Below are 16,596 nucleotides of genomic sequence, written 5' to 3'. Positions count from 1 at the left end.
TTAGTGATCTTCCTTCCCTGGTTGGTCTTCTTCAAGCTCCTCTGCTCCTATAAGAACAAAATTTACGAAACCCTATTGTGTGAGATGAAACTCAAAAAGGGGAGGCAGATGAGAGAAGTGAGCACGGTGTAGATTCATCGTACGAGATGCTGTCGCTGGGAAAAGAAGAGGGAGCACGAGATGTCAATCGACGAGAGCGGAGGCGGAAGCCGCTCGCCTCTCGTGTGTGAGGGAGGTCGAGGCAGCATCACGAGTCGAGACAAGAAACGGTTCGTAGAGACATGACTTCTTCACCGTGGAAAGGATGGGGATCGCGCTGCGAAATGCTGTCTCATGTGCATTCCAAATGGTGTGGCTTTGTTAGTAGGAGGTTACCCCGTGGGCTTTCCACCCGGGGAAAAGGCCGGGATCCCGTCGCGGATCGGGCCTCCAAACCAGTCCTTACCCTCGTTGCGCCGCCCGTGGCGCGCGCCACGCAAAACCCCTCCGACCGCCGCCGCCGCCGCCGCCATCCACCACGCCAACCCCTCCCGCCCTCCAAGCGCCCGGTCGCGAAACCCTGCTCCCACGCCAGCGCCATGGGGCGACCGAAGGGCGGCGTGGCCTCCTCCTCCTCCTCGAAGAAGCCGAAGCCGAAGCCGAAGCAGCGCGGCGGCGTCGACTTCAAGGTAACCCCACACCACCGATTCTCCGCTCTCCTCCGAGCCCCCCAGCTCGATGCTCACCATGTTGATCTTTCCGGCGGTCTCAGAAGTACAAGCACAAGGTCGGGCGCAAGCTGCCGCCGCCGAAGAATGCTACCAACACGGAGATCAAGTCCAAAGGTGAGGCGGCCTTTTTTTCTCTCGCTTCGTTATCCTGCGGTTTTGATGTGTCGCGGTGCTCAATTTAGGGTTTTGGATTGTGCTTTCGTGTTGTGTTGTGTGCGTGCGTGCAGCGATCGTGCTGCCGGAGCAGAGCATGGCCTCGGAGAGGGCGGGGATGGCAGTGAACAAGCGCGGGCTCACGCTGCGGGAGCTCCTGCAGCAGACGGCGCACTACAACGCCAATGTGCGGCGAGGTTAGCTTGCTCTAGTCTGCACGGCAATCCATCAGATAAAACTGTCAAGCAGGCTCCGTGTATTCGTAGAGCTGACTGTACTTATGCTATTCTTTCGTTATGTTGAAGCTGCATTGAATGGAATAAAGGACATTGTTGTCAAGCATCCAACAGAGCTTAAACTGCACAAGGTGGCTATAATTGAGAAGCTGCAGGAAAGGATATGCGACACTGACAAGGTGGTCCATGAATCGTTATACAATATACTGCAGTCTCTGATCTTCCCATCTTTGAAAGAGGTATTTCTCCGCCTTACCAAGTATTGCTGGATTAGCAAGAAATCTTTTAGTTGAAATTGCTATTCGTGATGTTTTTACCTGTTGCATTGCATATTTACATTTCAGTTTTCTGTAGATGCACAGGCAACAATTAACCTTGCTCTTGTGATATCATGCTCTCTATTAACCACAATGTAACACCTGCTTATTTATTGCATTTGCAAATACATTGCAGAAATATATATCTCTCTCTCATTCCAAGCACCATCCATGACTTTTTTTCTGTATTTGCCTTGAATTGTCTATTTTTTTTCCCTATTTCAACGACCATGGAAGCACTTCTAGCTAGTACTAGAACATACAAAGAGATGGCATATTTTTTATGCCTTATCACTCTGATCAGCTCGATTTTCTAGCTTTGTGGTTTTGTCTTCAGATGTGAAACTATTTTTTTTTTTTCTAATTGCAGGATAATGCTATATCTACGCGGAGTACACTGTTTCTACTGATGGCCAATATTCTGAATGGAATGACCCATCTATCTATGGGCATCCAGTTAATGGCTTTCAGGTTTTTGGAGCTTGTGGTTCTTAATTTCCCATCATCCTTTCCTAACTATGCTGAACAGGTAAGTGGGCTTCTGTCATGGTTGGTGTGTTGAATGTTGAAACACTTCTATTGTTCTGAGGAAATTATTTCGTTAGAGATGTATTGTATTGCTTAATCGATGCTACTTGTTTCTAAAATTCACATGTGTTAACCACAAGGACTTGTTTGGTAGTCCAGCTTTCAAGTAATTATATCTACTAATGAATATATTATTGGAACTGCATCTCACTCCTGCTATGTGTTCTACATGTGGTTGACCATATTCATTACCAAGTTAATGTTTCATTTGCATTATTTCTTCTAACAGGCCTTCAATAATTTTGTTGCTGTACTGAGCAACGACAGAATCAACATACATGATAGGAATAAACTTAACAGTGTCCTTAGTGGGCTTGGGCACTGCCTTTCCTTGGTTGCTAAAGCAACAGAAAATGATGATACATCAAATCGACAGGTTTGTACAGTGAACTCATCGAATATTCTTTTACTTGGAACATTTCTTGACACATCTGTAGATATGATGATTGATGAGGTACTTGGTGAAACAGAAAATGTGCATGTTCTGGAATGCATAACTCTGTAAAAAACCATCTTAATTATACTCAAATGATTCAAAGCCTTTGCTCATCACCTACAGGTTCATAACCTCTCTGCGAGGGAACTTTGGAAATCTAACACTGATGAAGATAACTCAAGAGGCAGTTAAGTCTTTTACACTTTCTCCTTTTCTTTTGCTTTATAATATGCTATGCAATTTATGTGGTCACACCACCCTTTAATGGGATAAATAACACTTGAATGTATGTTGGTTGCTAATATAATCAAAGATAGCTCAGAGTAAGTGCACAGACCACTCAAATTTCGCTAGATATTTGATTAGCTAGTTATCCTTGTTTCCATGATACTTCTAGCTTGCTGGCCTTCCTGAAATGAATGACAGAATGCTAAAAGTTAGTAGCTCTACCAAAATATTGGATGGCTCTGTCCGAGTAACACTTCCCTTTTCGTTCTTATCATTGGATTGTTCAGTGCTTAATCAGAATTCAGGGTAGTCAAGTGATAGTTAATGGAAATTGGGGTGGTTTTAATTCAAAATTGTCGAGGGTTAATCCCTGACAATGTATTCGGGGTATGCCGGACGATGGGTGGATCAACGTTTCTGGTGGCTGTTGGTGTGTGTGTCAAAGAAACTCAAGAACACCGGGGTTTATTCAGGTTCAGACTTCCCTCGAGATAATAGCTCTACGTCCTGTGTATTTTCTAATGAGTTGTATGAATTTATCCAGAGTGTCCTCTTACAAGCCCAATCCTCTTCCCTTTATATATTAGGAGGCGAGGTGTATCGTATACATACAAGTAGACCGTGCCAAAAACTGTGGCTGACCTATACATGACGAAAACAGCTACTCCTAGGTCATCATTGTATCTGAGCGCCTCCCTGTTCAGTGTCAGGTTGCCTCCTTGTTCGGTGTCAGGCCGGTTTCCCTCTGGGCGCAAGGCCTGTGGCTCACCAACGGTGCCCGGGACACGAAGGCCTCCGATACCCTCTGCTGCCTGCTTTGCCATGCAGATTTCATGTTGAGTCTCGGAGCCTTTGGACTCTGATTCGGTGTCCAAAACTTGGAGCACACCGGGCTAATCTGAGTCGTATCCCATGAAGAATACCTCGCGCCGACCGGGGTCCTCGGAACGAGACTCAGTGGTTGCTGTGGATCTGGCCATGGGTGCCCCAATCGAGTTATCAATACTTAACGAAACGTGAAAACATGCCCCCTAACCTGGCGTGTCAATTGTCGAGGGTTAATCCGTGACAATGTATCCAAGGTATGCCAGACGATGGGTGCATGATTAACGTTTTCGGTGGCTGTTGGTGTGTTTGTCGAAGAAACTCAAGAACACCAGGGTTATCCAGGTTCAGGCCTCTCTCGGGAAAACAGCCCTATGTCCTGTGTATTTTCTTATGAGTTGGATAAATTTATCCAGAGTGTCCTCTTACAAGCTCGATCCTCCCCCTTTATATATTCGGAGGTGAGGTGTACTGTGTACATACAGGCCGATCGTGCCAAAAATTGTGGTTCTATAAATGACGAAAAGCTACTCCTAGGTCATCACTACAGGGGGTGGGCATGCCTGACCCGCCCTGGTCGTCCTGCATGCCATGCCCCGTCAGCCAAATGACGTCACGCCCGTTTCAAGCCCGTCACGTTCGCCTGCCAGGCCGTCACGCTCGCTTGCCACGCCATCCCGTAGCCAAGTCACACCGTCTCTGCGCCAGCCCACGATCTCGCCGGCCGAAAGGGTGCCTGGGGAAGGAAAACACATGAGTAGATGACATTAAATGCGATTCGATTGGTTAGGTGAGTATCTACCCCGCGACCAGCCCTTGCTGGTCGCGGGGTTTCCATCTGCAATCAGGGGACTGGTCGCGCTTGGGGCTATGGTTATGAAAAGAGCAACTGCCTGGCATTCGCCGGTGTGGGTCCTCCTGATAGGGGACCCTCTTATTCATTACATCGACAAGAATACCAAGAAGTACAAACAATATTTTTAAAGAAATGACACCCTTAAGGGCCATAATATAAACAGCTGTTGCAACACTTCCAGTCTTTTTTCCTTTTCAAATCTTTTTGTAGATGCCGATTGTACCTGATTAGATGTTATTTTTGGTTATGTCCTGTTTATTTACTTCGTTATTGTTGTCTTCTGTACTGCAGGAGCATTTGCGACGTCCAGTTTATTAGGGAAGCTTCAGAACCTTGTCCAAATCCTTGTTAATTCTATAGAGGTTTCAGCTTCAGAGCTCTGTGCAAAGTCAGCTATTGATGCTCAATCAAGTGAAGCATTGTTATCAGCCCTTCATTGTCTGGATCTAATATGTAGGATATTTATTCATGTGGTGAAGAAATCTCAGTCGAATTTTTCGATATCCAAAACTCAGTTCGGGCCTGACTGGTTGAGAAGTTCCTTGTTGGTACATCTAAAGAATTTATGGGGTGTGAAGCGTTTGTTTCATGAAAAGGTACAAAAGTTGTTCCCTTGCTTGATATTACCACCATTTACTGGTTTTATTGATTAACTTCCTGATCAACCAATAGGAAAACATACTAGGGTTTGATTTGGTAGCCTTCAGAGTGACAATAACAAACTAGTGAAGCTATCCAGCATAATTTAATTAGGAATATAGTGACATTGCTTTGATCTAGGACATCAGTACCTTTTGATTGAACCCAGGAACTACCATATATGTATGGATGTATGTTACAGGCTTTGAAGCTAGTGTCTATTACTATGTTAGTGTTTTGTTGTATTTATGTATATGCTTGAGCCTAACCAAGCTGATCTTGAGCGAGCTCAGCTGGGCTGATCTCAACTCAGCTGGGCTGATCTCAAGCATTATAAAATTTGAAGCTGAAGTATGGGCTTGAATAGCTTGTTGAGCTTGAGCCATTTTGCAGCCCTAAATGCATATGCACATTATTCGAGGGGCTCAGTTTCAGGTTTGAGCATTTTTTGCAACCCTCAGCCCTGTAAGCACACACACATATTTCATGCACTGAGGTTTGTTTTACTTCTGTATTTGTTAGTTGTAACAATAGGATAGGTCTGTGATGAAGATGGATAACTTAAATTGACGGTGCAGCACACTCTTGGCTGCACTTTGTTGCTGATGATGTGTTTTTAAATAGAGTTAGCTTTGTGGTGTGAAATATCTTTGATTTGTTCTGTTCCAGATTTTTAGTTCTGTATTTTTTAGGACTAAAATTCTGGTTTTAGAATTTCTTTTGCACATAACTTAGTAGTTCTCATTACAAAGTTATGTTTCTCATGGCAGGGAGATGACAAATTTTTCATTTTCAACCTGAAGATTGCTGAAATCTTTTTGTGCTTGAGTGCATGGATAGATAGCACAATGTTTCCAGCTGAAGAATTTTGTCAGTTTGTATCGTCGCTACTCGCAAAGGTTGTCCATGGTCTTGTCAGTTTCAATAATCGATTTGTATTATTTGCCCTTCTCACAGACATATTTTTAACTGCTCCTGAATACTGTTTTATGACCATCTTATGGATGTGTATTACTTATTTACAATTGACAATCTTTTTGTTTTGTCAGGCAAAAACAATTCGCAATAAGGATCTCATGGAAATGTATTTGAGCCCACTTATAACTTGCATACCAGGTCTTATATCCAATGCCCCAGATGACTCAAAAGGATATTTGTTGGAGGTATGGTTGATTTGCTTTTCTAGTCTGTAAAATATTTTATGTTATTACATTGCCGAGATGAAATACTATGTTCAACTGCAGGCATTTACAGATGCATTTAGAGATTGCAAGGTGGATTGGAAACTAATCTTGCCATATTTGGATGCAGTGGGAGAAATGCTGCTTCCTGTACGTGCCTTTATTGGACAATGCTAAACTTGAACTGAATTTTTAAGATTACTTCCTCTCTATGTAAATGTATGGTGTTTTAGACAGGATTCAGTCAAGCTTTAAAATTTGACCATGAGAAAATATATCTGGATTATAGATTGACTCATTGACTGACTGAAAGCAGTATAAATATGTCAATTATACTATATTTTCATAGATTTTGCCAACACGTTGCGATGGGGTCAAAGTTGCCTCTTGGAAGCTGTGCCATGTCCAAAATACTACACATTTAATACAAACAAGAGTAAGAGGTAGATCTTGATGGAGGGCATGCCTAGTGAAAACCGACATGATGACATGCAAGTAACTCTAATCCAGGTTATCAAACAAACATATAGATTTGCAAAAGTGATTCTCTGAAATTTAGCTCAATAAATAATAAGTATCACCCTAGAACTTCTCGGTTACACAAAAGAAAGAAAAAGATATGTTTGTGGATCCTGACATATGATGTATTAATATCTTTTTATTGTCTGTGGGTAGGAGAAAACAGGCATATGGTTTTCTGAAAATGATTCGGCCATGTTGGGCTATCGTAGCGCTTGGATACATGAGCTACCTGGAATTTTACTACAAGCAATTGATAAAGCCCCCTCGGTTACAAAGGTTTGCTGTGGGTTTTGTTATCCATTAAGAGCTGTTATGCTTGTTATTCGGTATAGAGTTGGTATACTCTGGTTGAGCATGTTAAATCTTGTCACTGACTTGTGTACTTTATAATCATATGGATTATTTTAGGTTGTTTTGGAGCTTCTTCTAAGAATTGGACAGTACTTCCCCACAATGGACTGTGGAAACCTGCGCTCCTTCATAAAGTTATTTGGTGCCAAATGTAAGTACTACTCAAGGATCAGTTCATCCTCTGTTTTCTATAGACATTCTTTTATTTGAACTGATGTCTTTTTGCTGACAGCATCATCTGGAACGATGGAGCTTGGTCCTTTTGTTAACCTTCCTCGCGATTGCCAAGAACTTGCCATTTCATGCCTTTATTACTTCCCCAGTCTGCTCCCTGACATAATCGGGCCACTGGCCTCATGTTGCTTAAGTAAGCTTTTTTGCTTATATAGTCGCTGCTTAACTGTATAGCAGTATCGCTGCTTAACTGTATAGCAGTATAGTTATTTTCCTCGTTAATAATTCTGGGTAGTTTATAACATATGAAATTCAGGTGATGTGCTGGAACCCTTCATATTGTTCAGGGTTGTTGAGGTCCTACAGTCAATATACAAGGCTGGGAATTTACAGATAACAGAGCAACTCAGTTTCTTGTTGCTGCTAATGGCAAGATTCGAAGTTCATCCTGGTGATTACTTGAACGTCTTTTTCCGTTTGCTGTTGGTTGCTGGTGGAGTGCAAACTTTGCTCTTGATTGATCGATTACTTTAACTGAACCTTTTATATTGTTACTTTCCTTCAATAATTTGTATTTTCTACTGGTTACTTTAGCTAAGCCTTCGCAAACAGCTGTATTTTACTTTGTTAAACTAAGGGATTTTTTTTACTCCAGAGGATTCCAGTAAGGTCTCAAATTGGGATACTTTCAAGTCGCTGAATCACCTACTTTTAAATTCCCTGTCTGAAATGGGTGATGGCTCACTGGTTCTTGAATTGATGTGGAATAATTTATCTAACGCAATTGTGAGTTTTCTAAACAGTGTGTTTCATGTTTTCTCACAACAACCATTTGAAACTCATATTTTTTTGCTTTATTGCAGGCACAAAAACCATCAATGCATAATATAAATGGCTTGTTTAGAATTATTGTCACACTTGATGCAGGAACTACTAAACTCATGAATGAAGATGTTATAAAGCTTATAGCTGGATACTTGGTCGATGCTTCTTTGGTGTGTACTTTTCCAAATTTGAGATCTCTGATACTCATATTTGGGTGATTTGATGCATTTGTACCCTTATTTTGCTCCACCTAATCCTCAGGAGAACAGGGAGGCATAGTATTTTATTATTGTGGTTACCTCAAGCATACACATCTTGATGTTTAGAAGACCAAATTCCTTTTGATTGTTTTGTTACTGTACACGTTTGGTTCTGAATAAGAATTGATTTCACCCCCTATTATATTTTATCTGCAGGATTTGTCTAAAACCATTGAATTTGGTTTTCAACCTGATAAGACAAGATTATTTCAGTACTTTATCAAGCCTTGCATCATCATGTTTGACAAGAATGACAAGGTTCTTTGCAGCACATTGGAGATGCTTAAGTCTTTTGTAACAGGAGATTATAATCTGTTTTCATCTCTCTCCAATTTAAATTACCCAAGGGAGCTCTCATGTCGAGTTGGTGTTGTCACAACCATACTGATCTTCTTATGCAATGACCGGAAACTCCATAGAAATCTTTCTTCTAGCAAATCGGTTATTAAAGGCATCCTGGAATATATAAGGCATCAGTTGGTGAGTTATGGTTAGCGATAACAGAAGCGGTTTTGTTTAATTGTCATATTGATTGATGAATTTTTAATTTCCTCGAGATCAAATCATTTTTCACTTTGGTGTTAATTCAAGGATATCAGAAAAAACTGAACTCTATTTTATCCATTATTTTGCCAGTTGATATGCCAATTTGTTGCTTTGTTCCTAACTTTAAAAGAACTTCTTAACTTATGCTATAACTAGATCACTTGCTTGCTTTTTTTTATCATGCCCAAATGTATTGGGATTTGGGATAGACTGCGGTTCAGAGTTCAGACAAACTGGTTCTTCTAATTGTTTCACTTTGTGTCAATCCCTGCTGCAGGATTCTAGAGTACCTGATGTAACATATCAAGAAAAACAGAAGTTAAAATCTGCTTTTGAGCAACTCAAGACCAAAGCATTGCGGTTGAATTGCTGGACTAGAAGTGAACTGGAGGGGCTTTCAAGCACCACATAATGTCATGTGAGTTACTTATCATAATGATTCTTCTATGTTTCTTGAATGTGATTCACGTTTTCTCCATGACACAGGCAATGACGTATGATTGTTTCTCGCACATAATTGAAGGAGATGGAAAGAGTTCCCTGGGAGAGGGTTGGGGTGGAGGTGTAATGCCATTTTCCAACTTGCGTCACACTTCCAGAGTTCCAGTATATATCTGTGCGGCGTAGCTGTTACCAACAGGTTGCAAAGGTCAGTATTTAGAATTAGAGATAAGATGAGAAGTGTGCTTATAGATGTCGGATAATTCAGTTATGTGCCTACGTAGTTTCCATTGACACTAAAATGGTTGTTGTTTAGGAACTGAGCCTAGCTCGGTTGAGGGTGTGGATGTACGCCTAGGCCACCTAGGTTCGAGTCCTCTTCAACGCGAATTTAGATGCCTGTTTCTTCTTAATAAAAAAAGGCGCCTGGTTCCTCTTAGCTTGGCCTACTTTTTAAAGGAAAATTGCAAAAACCCACAAGCAAGACATGGGGGTTCTCAAATTTTCACCTGTATATCAATTCCTTGTAGTCTAACACCTATAAGTTTTATGCGTTTTCAAATACCCCCTGTGCCCGTTGTGCCTGTTGACCGACCGCCTCTCCAACCTTCGCCAAAGTGCTTGACTTGCCAAGACGAGCTCTCCTATGAGTTTTCTCGGAGTTTGGGACGGCGACCACCGAGATTCACCCCTCTTCCACAAATCCAGCCACCACTGTCGCCATTTATGATTCTTCCACTTGGGTGAGTTTCGGTACATTTTTTTTTGCACCTGGAGCATCTCTAGCATCTCCCTGTGCTATGCTAGACGAGCCGAGCCACGCCTGGAGGCCACATAACAGCCACGTTTGATCGGTCAATGGACACAAGGGGAATTTAAAAACACATAAGGAATTGAGATGTAGGTAGGTATTTGAAAACCACCTGACTTGCAAGTGTGCTTTTGCAATTTTCCTTTTTTTTAAAAAATGGTTGTTGTTTATCGAGGTACCCATCTATAACAGCTTCATTTTCCCATATAGTTCTAACGTCCAACCAGCCTGTTATTACTCATCAGTTCACCAGTAGCTCTGAATTCTGAAGTACAAAGCTTTCAGTAGATTTATAATGATCCTGCCGGTAGTTTAACTTATCTTACATGTTCTTTTAATGATAGTAATCATATTATTGCAGGTGATCAGAAGATGTGTGATACATATTTCCAGTGCTGCGAAAGCCTCTAACCACTGAATTGAGCAATTCACTGTTCATATCGGCAATGCGTTATTAAATAGTTAAATGCAGTTCTGGAAATCATTTGTTTTTGTAAGTGTGCCTGAAATGCGGATCATAGTCCCAAGTTGATGTCGTGAGAGCAGATGTGCTTCACTGAATGGAGGCGAACCCTACTGCCATGTAAATGCAGATATTTTGATACGAAGGTCATTCCGGGCATTTTTGTCTCAGTAATTATCCCAGTAATTTTCTTGTCCTGGTGGAAGTGTCATCTAACAGAATCCTGGACAAGTTGTAAAAAATCTGAAATTTGTGTTATCTAGCCAATTTATGCGAAACAGCTATTATCTGAAAGGGTGGACAGGAAGGGTAGCCAAACAAAACATATCTCGTGATCAAACTTATGGACTCACCACCGGCGTTCGATCTGAAATTGACGGTTGGGATCAGGCTAATCCAAGTGTTGTTAGTTTCCCACTGCTGCCAACAGCACGGCGGACAGGCCCGGGCCGGGAGAGGAGGGCAGTAGGACACGAGCGCACGGCACTGCAGCACAAGGCAGAGGAAGTTTGTAGGTAGCCAATCAACCTGGGAACTGGAGTGCTGCTTTGTAGCTTGTGCCGATGGGGTTCGTCGGGCTGGTGGAGGTGGTCGGGGTGGCAGTCGTGGACTGTAAACGCGAGTCCTGCCTGGCCTACGACAACAGACTTCAGCGCCCTCTTCCCACACGGCCACACCACCGTCCGCTTCCTTGTCTCAAGAAAAAACGCTGCATAATAGGGAGGAGGGTGCGAACCAGATTGGCCAACTTGATAAGGCCCTCGAGCATGGAGTCGTTCTTGATGTTGAGGCGATGGAATGAGATGTGGCCTATGAGGACGGCATGGTGCGCTCTCGGCCATGAGCTTCTCGCAAAGGTGGGAGCCGATGAAGCCGTTGGCGCCGATCATGCAGATGGTGAGGGGCACGACGGGGCAACATCGCGTAGCGCTTGGTGATGATAAGATCGAATGCAACCACTATACTCATCATGGCCTTTAATAAAATTGCCCATCCATCCACCGCAGGACCCAAATTCTTCCTCATGTTTGAGAAGTATGTCACTGTGCAATCATTAAGATCGCCTGAGGATTTATACGCAAACAGGAGCCCGAACAATGGGTAAAACTTTATGATCTCTTCAACTGTAGTAATCTGCAATCATTAAGGGCACATGAGGATTTATACACAAACAGAACATCGATCAACTATCTACCGCCTTGATTGTGGAACAACTATAGTAATTTCTGTGCATACAACCAGCAGTTCCAAAGATTTTGGAAAAGGAATATACAAAGTCCACAACAGAGTAACCATCAATCACCAACATTTCAGGAGAGAATTTTGGAAGGGCATATCCAGAGTCCACAACAGAGTAGCCATCAATCACCAACATTTCATGAGAGAATTTGCAATACCATAATCATTAATTGACTATTACAGAGAGGACATAAGAGAATTGGGTATACCTGATTGGTGAACCCCCAGAGGACGGATATGATGACGCTGCCCCAGAGCTCAGCCATGACGTAGAAGAGGCAGAAGTTCCAAACGCGGAGGATGGTGACGGGTTTGAGGAAGCTGGGCCCGAGGGCGGCAAGGAGGCGGTCGGCGAGCGGGGTGGGGTGGATTGTGTCGCATATGGGGTAGAGCACGTAGGCGAAGGCCCTGAAGAAGGTGATGAAGGGGAAGATGACGACGTAGAAGATGGCCTCGTTGGAGAGGATGTCGGCGAGCTTGGTGTAGAGGAGCATGAAGCCGATGGCCATGCGGAGGTTGACCCACGTCTTGAGGATGACAGGGTTGAGGATGATGGTGGTGAGCTTGGACACCAGGTGCGCCGCCTTCCCACCCAACCTGGATCGCAGGCATGCGGCGGGGGGAGCGGCGCTGGCACGATACGAACTCACGAGGGAGCGGAGGAGGCTAGGAGAGGTCGATGTGGAGGCGGCGACTCGTGGGGAGACGACGGCGACGGCAATGCGGAGTTGCCGGCGGCACATGGGAGGCAGAGGAGACGAAGGTCGAGGTGGCGCAAGGCGAAGCGAGACGAGAGCAATGTCGGGGGATCGAGAGAGACGGATCGAGGGAATGGGGTAGGGGGATTGGAGCGGGGTGAGAGAAAGTGATTGAGAGGAAGAGTCATAGCACCCTGGAGACCCAGAGAGCAAAGATCGGACGGCTCTCCTTGCTGGCTTGATCCGACGGTCAAATTTATTTTACTGACGTGGCTTAACCATGGGACGAGAAATCGACGCGATTTAGAGTATAAAGATTGTTAATGAGGCTACCCTACTAGCTGCACCAAGAGGTAAGTTGATATAATCTTATGTCAGATACAGAAAGGTGCAGCACCCGTTAGTTGTTCCTTATGCTTCAGATATGATGTTAATGCAAGTGAAATTATTCTAAATTCAATGGTGCTTCGAGTTACAAGGTTTAAAACTTAAAAAATTTTGGTCTATGGTAACACCTGCTACTTAGTAATGCTATTGGAAATTTTTAGTAGACTAGTCAGAATTCCACTTGCTTTTTCGTGTTCCACTTTCGGACTTTGAGACGAGGGTTAGTTTCTAGGGGTGCCCGAATCCCAAATTAATGAATATTAAGGCAATTAGAGAAAATATGTTAATATGAACTTCTTGGTGTTGATCTGTCCAGGTGGGAATACTGTGGCTAGGGAAGATATTATGGATGCAATCATGCAATTGAGAGGGAGAAATATGGGGTCAATGGTAGACAAGAAAATGATGATTCTGGAAGGCAAGGCCTCACTAAATTATTTCCATGGCTACCTAAACCTGGAAATAAATCATCAGGCCCTGATGATTTCCGAGGACTGATGGGTTATCATACCTTAAGCTAACTCGAGCCTTTTCAAGGTATTCTTAGATTTGAGCAGAGTCTCATATTCTTTTTTTCTCTTTTTTTTAAAAGAACAAGCTCTCGTATTCTTGTTGTTCATTGAAATGTTTCTTTTTTATACCCATTTAATTGGTTTTGCTTGATCACACACACACACTGGTTGGATGAACTCTGCTCACTCTTTATTAGGACTTGAAAGAGGTCTGTGATGTTCCTAACTTAAGAGTTAGTCCTTAACAAAGACCAGCGTTGGTTTACAAAAATTACATTTGAGGAATAGGTGTAAACTGTACTAATCCTTAACTTGACAAAATGGACACAGAATAGTTGGGACTTCGGAGTTACTTACCTTTCCGGGCAAGACTACACACATTTGCTCAGCTTTTCCTTAATAGATCCTTTCTATGGACTAACTGAAGTTTGTATAGATCGCCCACCCTTCCCCCTCGAGCTTTTTTAGGGTCCTTGGAGAGGTACCTATGTTAGCTAGTGTTAATTTTTGGTATCTCCTCAAAAAGGAGGCACCGATGGTAGAATTAGGAGGTACCTTTAGTAAAAAATTTGGTACATCCAAAGGTTTGTAAAAAAGCCTGTCCCTCTCAGCTTCAGCTTTTAGGTCATCTCATTGCTACATAAAAAATGTCCAACACTATGTTGTATGGAAGCTTAAGCACTGTATGGCTAAGATCTATCATGCGGATTTGAAAGAAAAAATGTAGCAGTCCGAACTCGGAATGTCCGGTAATGGGACCAGGTTGTTTCCAGGTGTAACTAGATCCTGGCCAGTATTGGGTCCACACTGTATATAGGTTTGGAACTACATAGATGAGAGGATATTGAAAGTAGGGGTGGGTGTTCAGGTATACCGAATTTTTGTTAGGTATTTCGGGTATTTTGAATTTTGGTCTTCTGAAACTAGTACCCAAAATATGGTTAAAAAATTCGGTACCGAAAATTCGGGTACCTGAAATTTCGGTTCGGATACCCGAAATATCCAAATTTCTTATATGGTATCCTTTTTGTTATTTTTGGTTTGATATTTTAGATTTATGCACAGTTATTAAGAAAAAGAAAAAAAAACAAAAGCTTACCACATGCCCTTAGTAAAGTTGCCGCTTACTACTTATCAAATTTGTTTGTCCTAAACTACCCATATTGACCGATGGATAATGAAACTGAGTCTCATAATCTTATATAATGTATCACAATTCACACACTAAATGATGTAACATGCGCTATAGGAACATATATGTATATGTCTCTTCTCGAAACAGTATAACATCAAATAAAAAGAATATTTTTCCTCTCTAGAAACACAAAATAAAAAGAACATGATATTTTCGGTATTTTGGGTACCCGAGGAACATACCCTAAAAAAACAAAAAAAATGGTCATCTGGGACGCATACCCGAAATACTACCCGAAATTTCGGTCTTCGGTAATTCGGGTTCTGTCTCGAGTAGTTCGGGCTCAGTTTTCGGTCTCAGTTATTTTTGCCCACCCCTAATTGAAAGTGTAGTATTTGCTCACCTTTCTTCTACAGCTTGAGAGGAGGGTGTTGATTATTAGAATGAATCGATGGCAAATCATCCACTTGTTCTCCATGTCTTAATTGTACGTATGGTTGCTTAAGATGGACTGTAAAATATGTAAGTCATGTCACTGTTGTTATTTTGTGAGGCGTTGCACTGGTCCCTTCCCTCACCAAGATATTACATCTTAATTCTGTAAGTTTCTGGGCATTGCAACAATTGGAATCAGTTTCATGCCCTTTTGCACATGCTTTCTTTTGCTATCTGCAATTTTGATACACATTAAAGCTAGAAAAAATCATGACCTTTTGTCTGCTGAAGTCTTATTGAATCTGAAAGGTCCTAATTTTGGTCCTTTGCTTCTGTTGTGCAGAACCGAGAAAGAATATAAACTGCAACTAAAATGGTACGGAATCTTTCCAAGTACCTGGAAAACTGTTGTCCATAGTTGTATAGCAGCAAATGCATCTCCACAGTATCTGCGAAGGATGTTGCACTCAGTGACTTTAGGTACTTTCAGAAGAAAGCTGTTACAAATTACAAGAGGAAAGCTTGTGAAATACAGAGTTCCGAGATTATTCCTGCCATAGATCAGTCTTGTGATCCATAATTTTTACAGAAACATCACTCTGGTTTTGTCACATAGTCTGCATTGTTAATAGAATAAGATAGTTTCAAGCTAGTGCCGCTCCTGCTGCTGTACACAAATCAGCCATTCATCGTATTCTTACTAACTAGAAGTCTGGAAGTTCTGCTGGGGTTGGATCTGCAACGATATGCAAGTTCACACAAGTGCACCACTGGAGTTGGATCTGCAACGATTTGCAAGAAATACTCAGCTCAGCATCATATTTCACAGTTCACATTGTGTGACAATTTTTTCATGTTAACTTGAACTACTGGTATTCTGTATATTCACTGAATTACAGTCAAGAACAGATTGTAAAATTGCTCAATTTGTTGAAGTATGTGTATCATGGCAGTAATTTTTGCAGTGCTTATTTCTCTAGCATTTACTTGAGCATTGGCCTTCCAGAATAATATTTTGGCAACAGGGACCCTGGTGCATGACAAAGTGGATTCCTTGACAGTTAGTCGGAAATCGACGCGACCTAATTGACCTAGAAAGCCTTCTGCTGCCAGAGAGACGCATATCCTGTGGCGACGCTGACATGACCTTAATAATTGGAAAGCCATGCGAGGGCTGCAGAATCGGGACATGTACCCTTGACAAAGAGGAAGACTCTCCTGCTCTTCTTCAGCAAGAAAAGGGAGTAAAACGGCAGAGCTTTGGCATGCAGATTCTGACGGCTTATCATGAACAGGAATGAACCGTGTGGCTTGGCTTTTGATGTTCCTTCTTCTGGGCTATATGTACTGCTGCTGAGAGGCCTTGTTATGCGGGATCAAATCGCAGGCTCAAAGGGGGGAAAAAAGGAAACTGATTTGTAGCTTTCACTCTTTTGTTCTCAGCTTTGATTTAGAGACTGCAATGCGCCCAGTACATGCATCTATGACTCCAGATGAACCTTATCTTATCCTTCAAGACAGATGTGCTGCATTTTGCATAGAAGATGCAGTAGGCCTGCCAAATCATGACTCTTGACCATCAAGACTCTTGAAACAATTGCCCACAGGCATATGCCTACTGATTTCTG

General features: G+C 42.4%; 1 protein-coding gene across 5 annotated transcripts; it reads left to right on the top strand.

The window, feature by feature from the left end:
• Positions 1 to 308: 308 nt before the first annotated feature.
• On the top strand, positions 309 to 15,852 carry LOC133924382 (uncharacterized). Of its 5 annotated transcripts, XM_062369883.1 has the most exons (23): positions 309 to 668; positions 752 to 824; positions 938 to 1,060; positions 1,169 to 1,338; positions 1,787 to 1,945; positions 2,234 to 2,380; positions 2,564 to 2,627; positions 4,641 to 4,945; positions 5,759 to 5,887; positions 6,038 to 6,151; positions 6,233 to 6,319; positions 6,845 to 6,967; positions 7,100 to 7,193; positions 7,275 to 7,409; positions 7,533 to 7,667; positions 7,872 to 8,002; positions 8,080 to 8,211; positions 8,458 to 8,781; positions 9,125 to 9,265; positions 9,334 to 9,496; positions 13,203 to 13,423; positions 15,087 to 15,133; positions 15,312 to 15,852. In XM_062369883.1, exons 1-19 carry the CDS (start codon positions 324 to 326, stop codon positions 9,257 to 9,259), a joined length of 2,925 nt encoding a protein of 974 aa, XP_062225867.1. In that variant the 5' UTR covers positions 309 to 323; the 3' UTR covers positions 9,260 to 9,265; positions 9,334 to 9,496; positions 13,203 to 13,423; positions 15,087 to 15,133; positions 15,312 to 15,852. The 5 variants fall into 5 exon arrangements, with proteins under 5 accessions (XP_062225867.1, XP_062225869.1, XP_062225868.1 ...); XM_062369885.1 differs by lacking the exon at positions 9,334 to 9,496; XM_062369884.1 differs by lacking the exon at positions 15,087 to 15,133.
• The last annotated feature ends 744 nt before the right edge of the window (positions 15,853 to 16,596 follow it).

Source organism: Phragmites australis, chromosome 7, assembly GCF_958298935.1.
Source record: "Phragmites australis chromosome 7, lpPhrAust1.1, whole genome shotgun sequence".
In the NCBI taxonomy this organism is placed as follows: domain Eukaryota; kingdom Viridiplantae; phylum Streptophyta; class Magnoliopsida; order Poales; family Poaceae; genus Phragmites; species Phragmites australis.
Note: the sequence above shows the minus strand (reverse complement) of the source record. Positions and strands in the feature narration are given on the sequence as shown.

What these genes read in the sequence shown, in the direction of transcription:
- LOC133924382 (XM_062369885.1), top strand. Translation starts at nt 324, where the DNA reads ATGCTGTCTCATGTGCATTCCAAATGGTGTGGCTTTGTTAGTAGGAGG. An exon ending in TCTTCCCATCTTTGAAAGAG is followed by an intron (nt 1,339 to 1,786) that starts GTATTTCTCCGC and finishes TTCTAATTGCAG; the next exon opens with GATAATGCTATATCTACGCG. An exon ending in ACTTGGTCGATGCTTCTTTG is followed by an intron (nt 8,212 to 8,457) that starts GTGTGTACTTTT and finishes TTTTATCTGCAG; the next exon opens with GATTTGTCTAAAACCATTGA.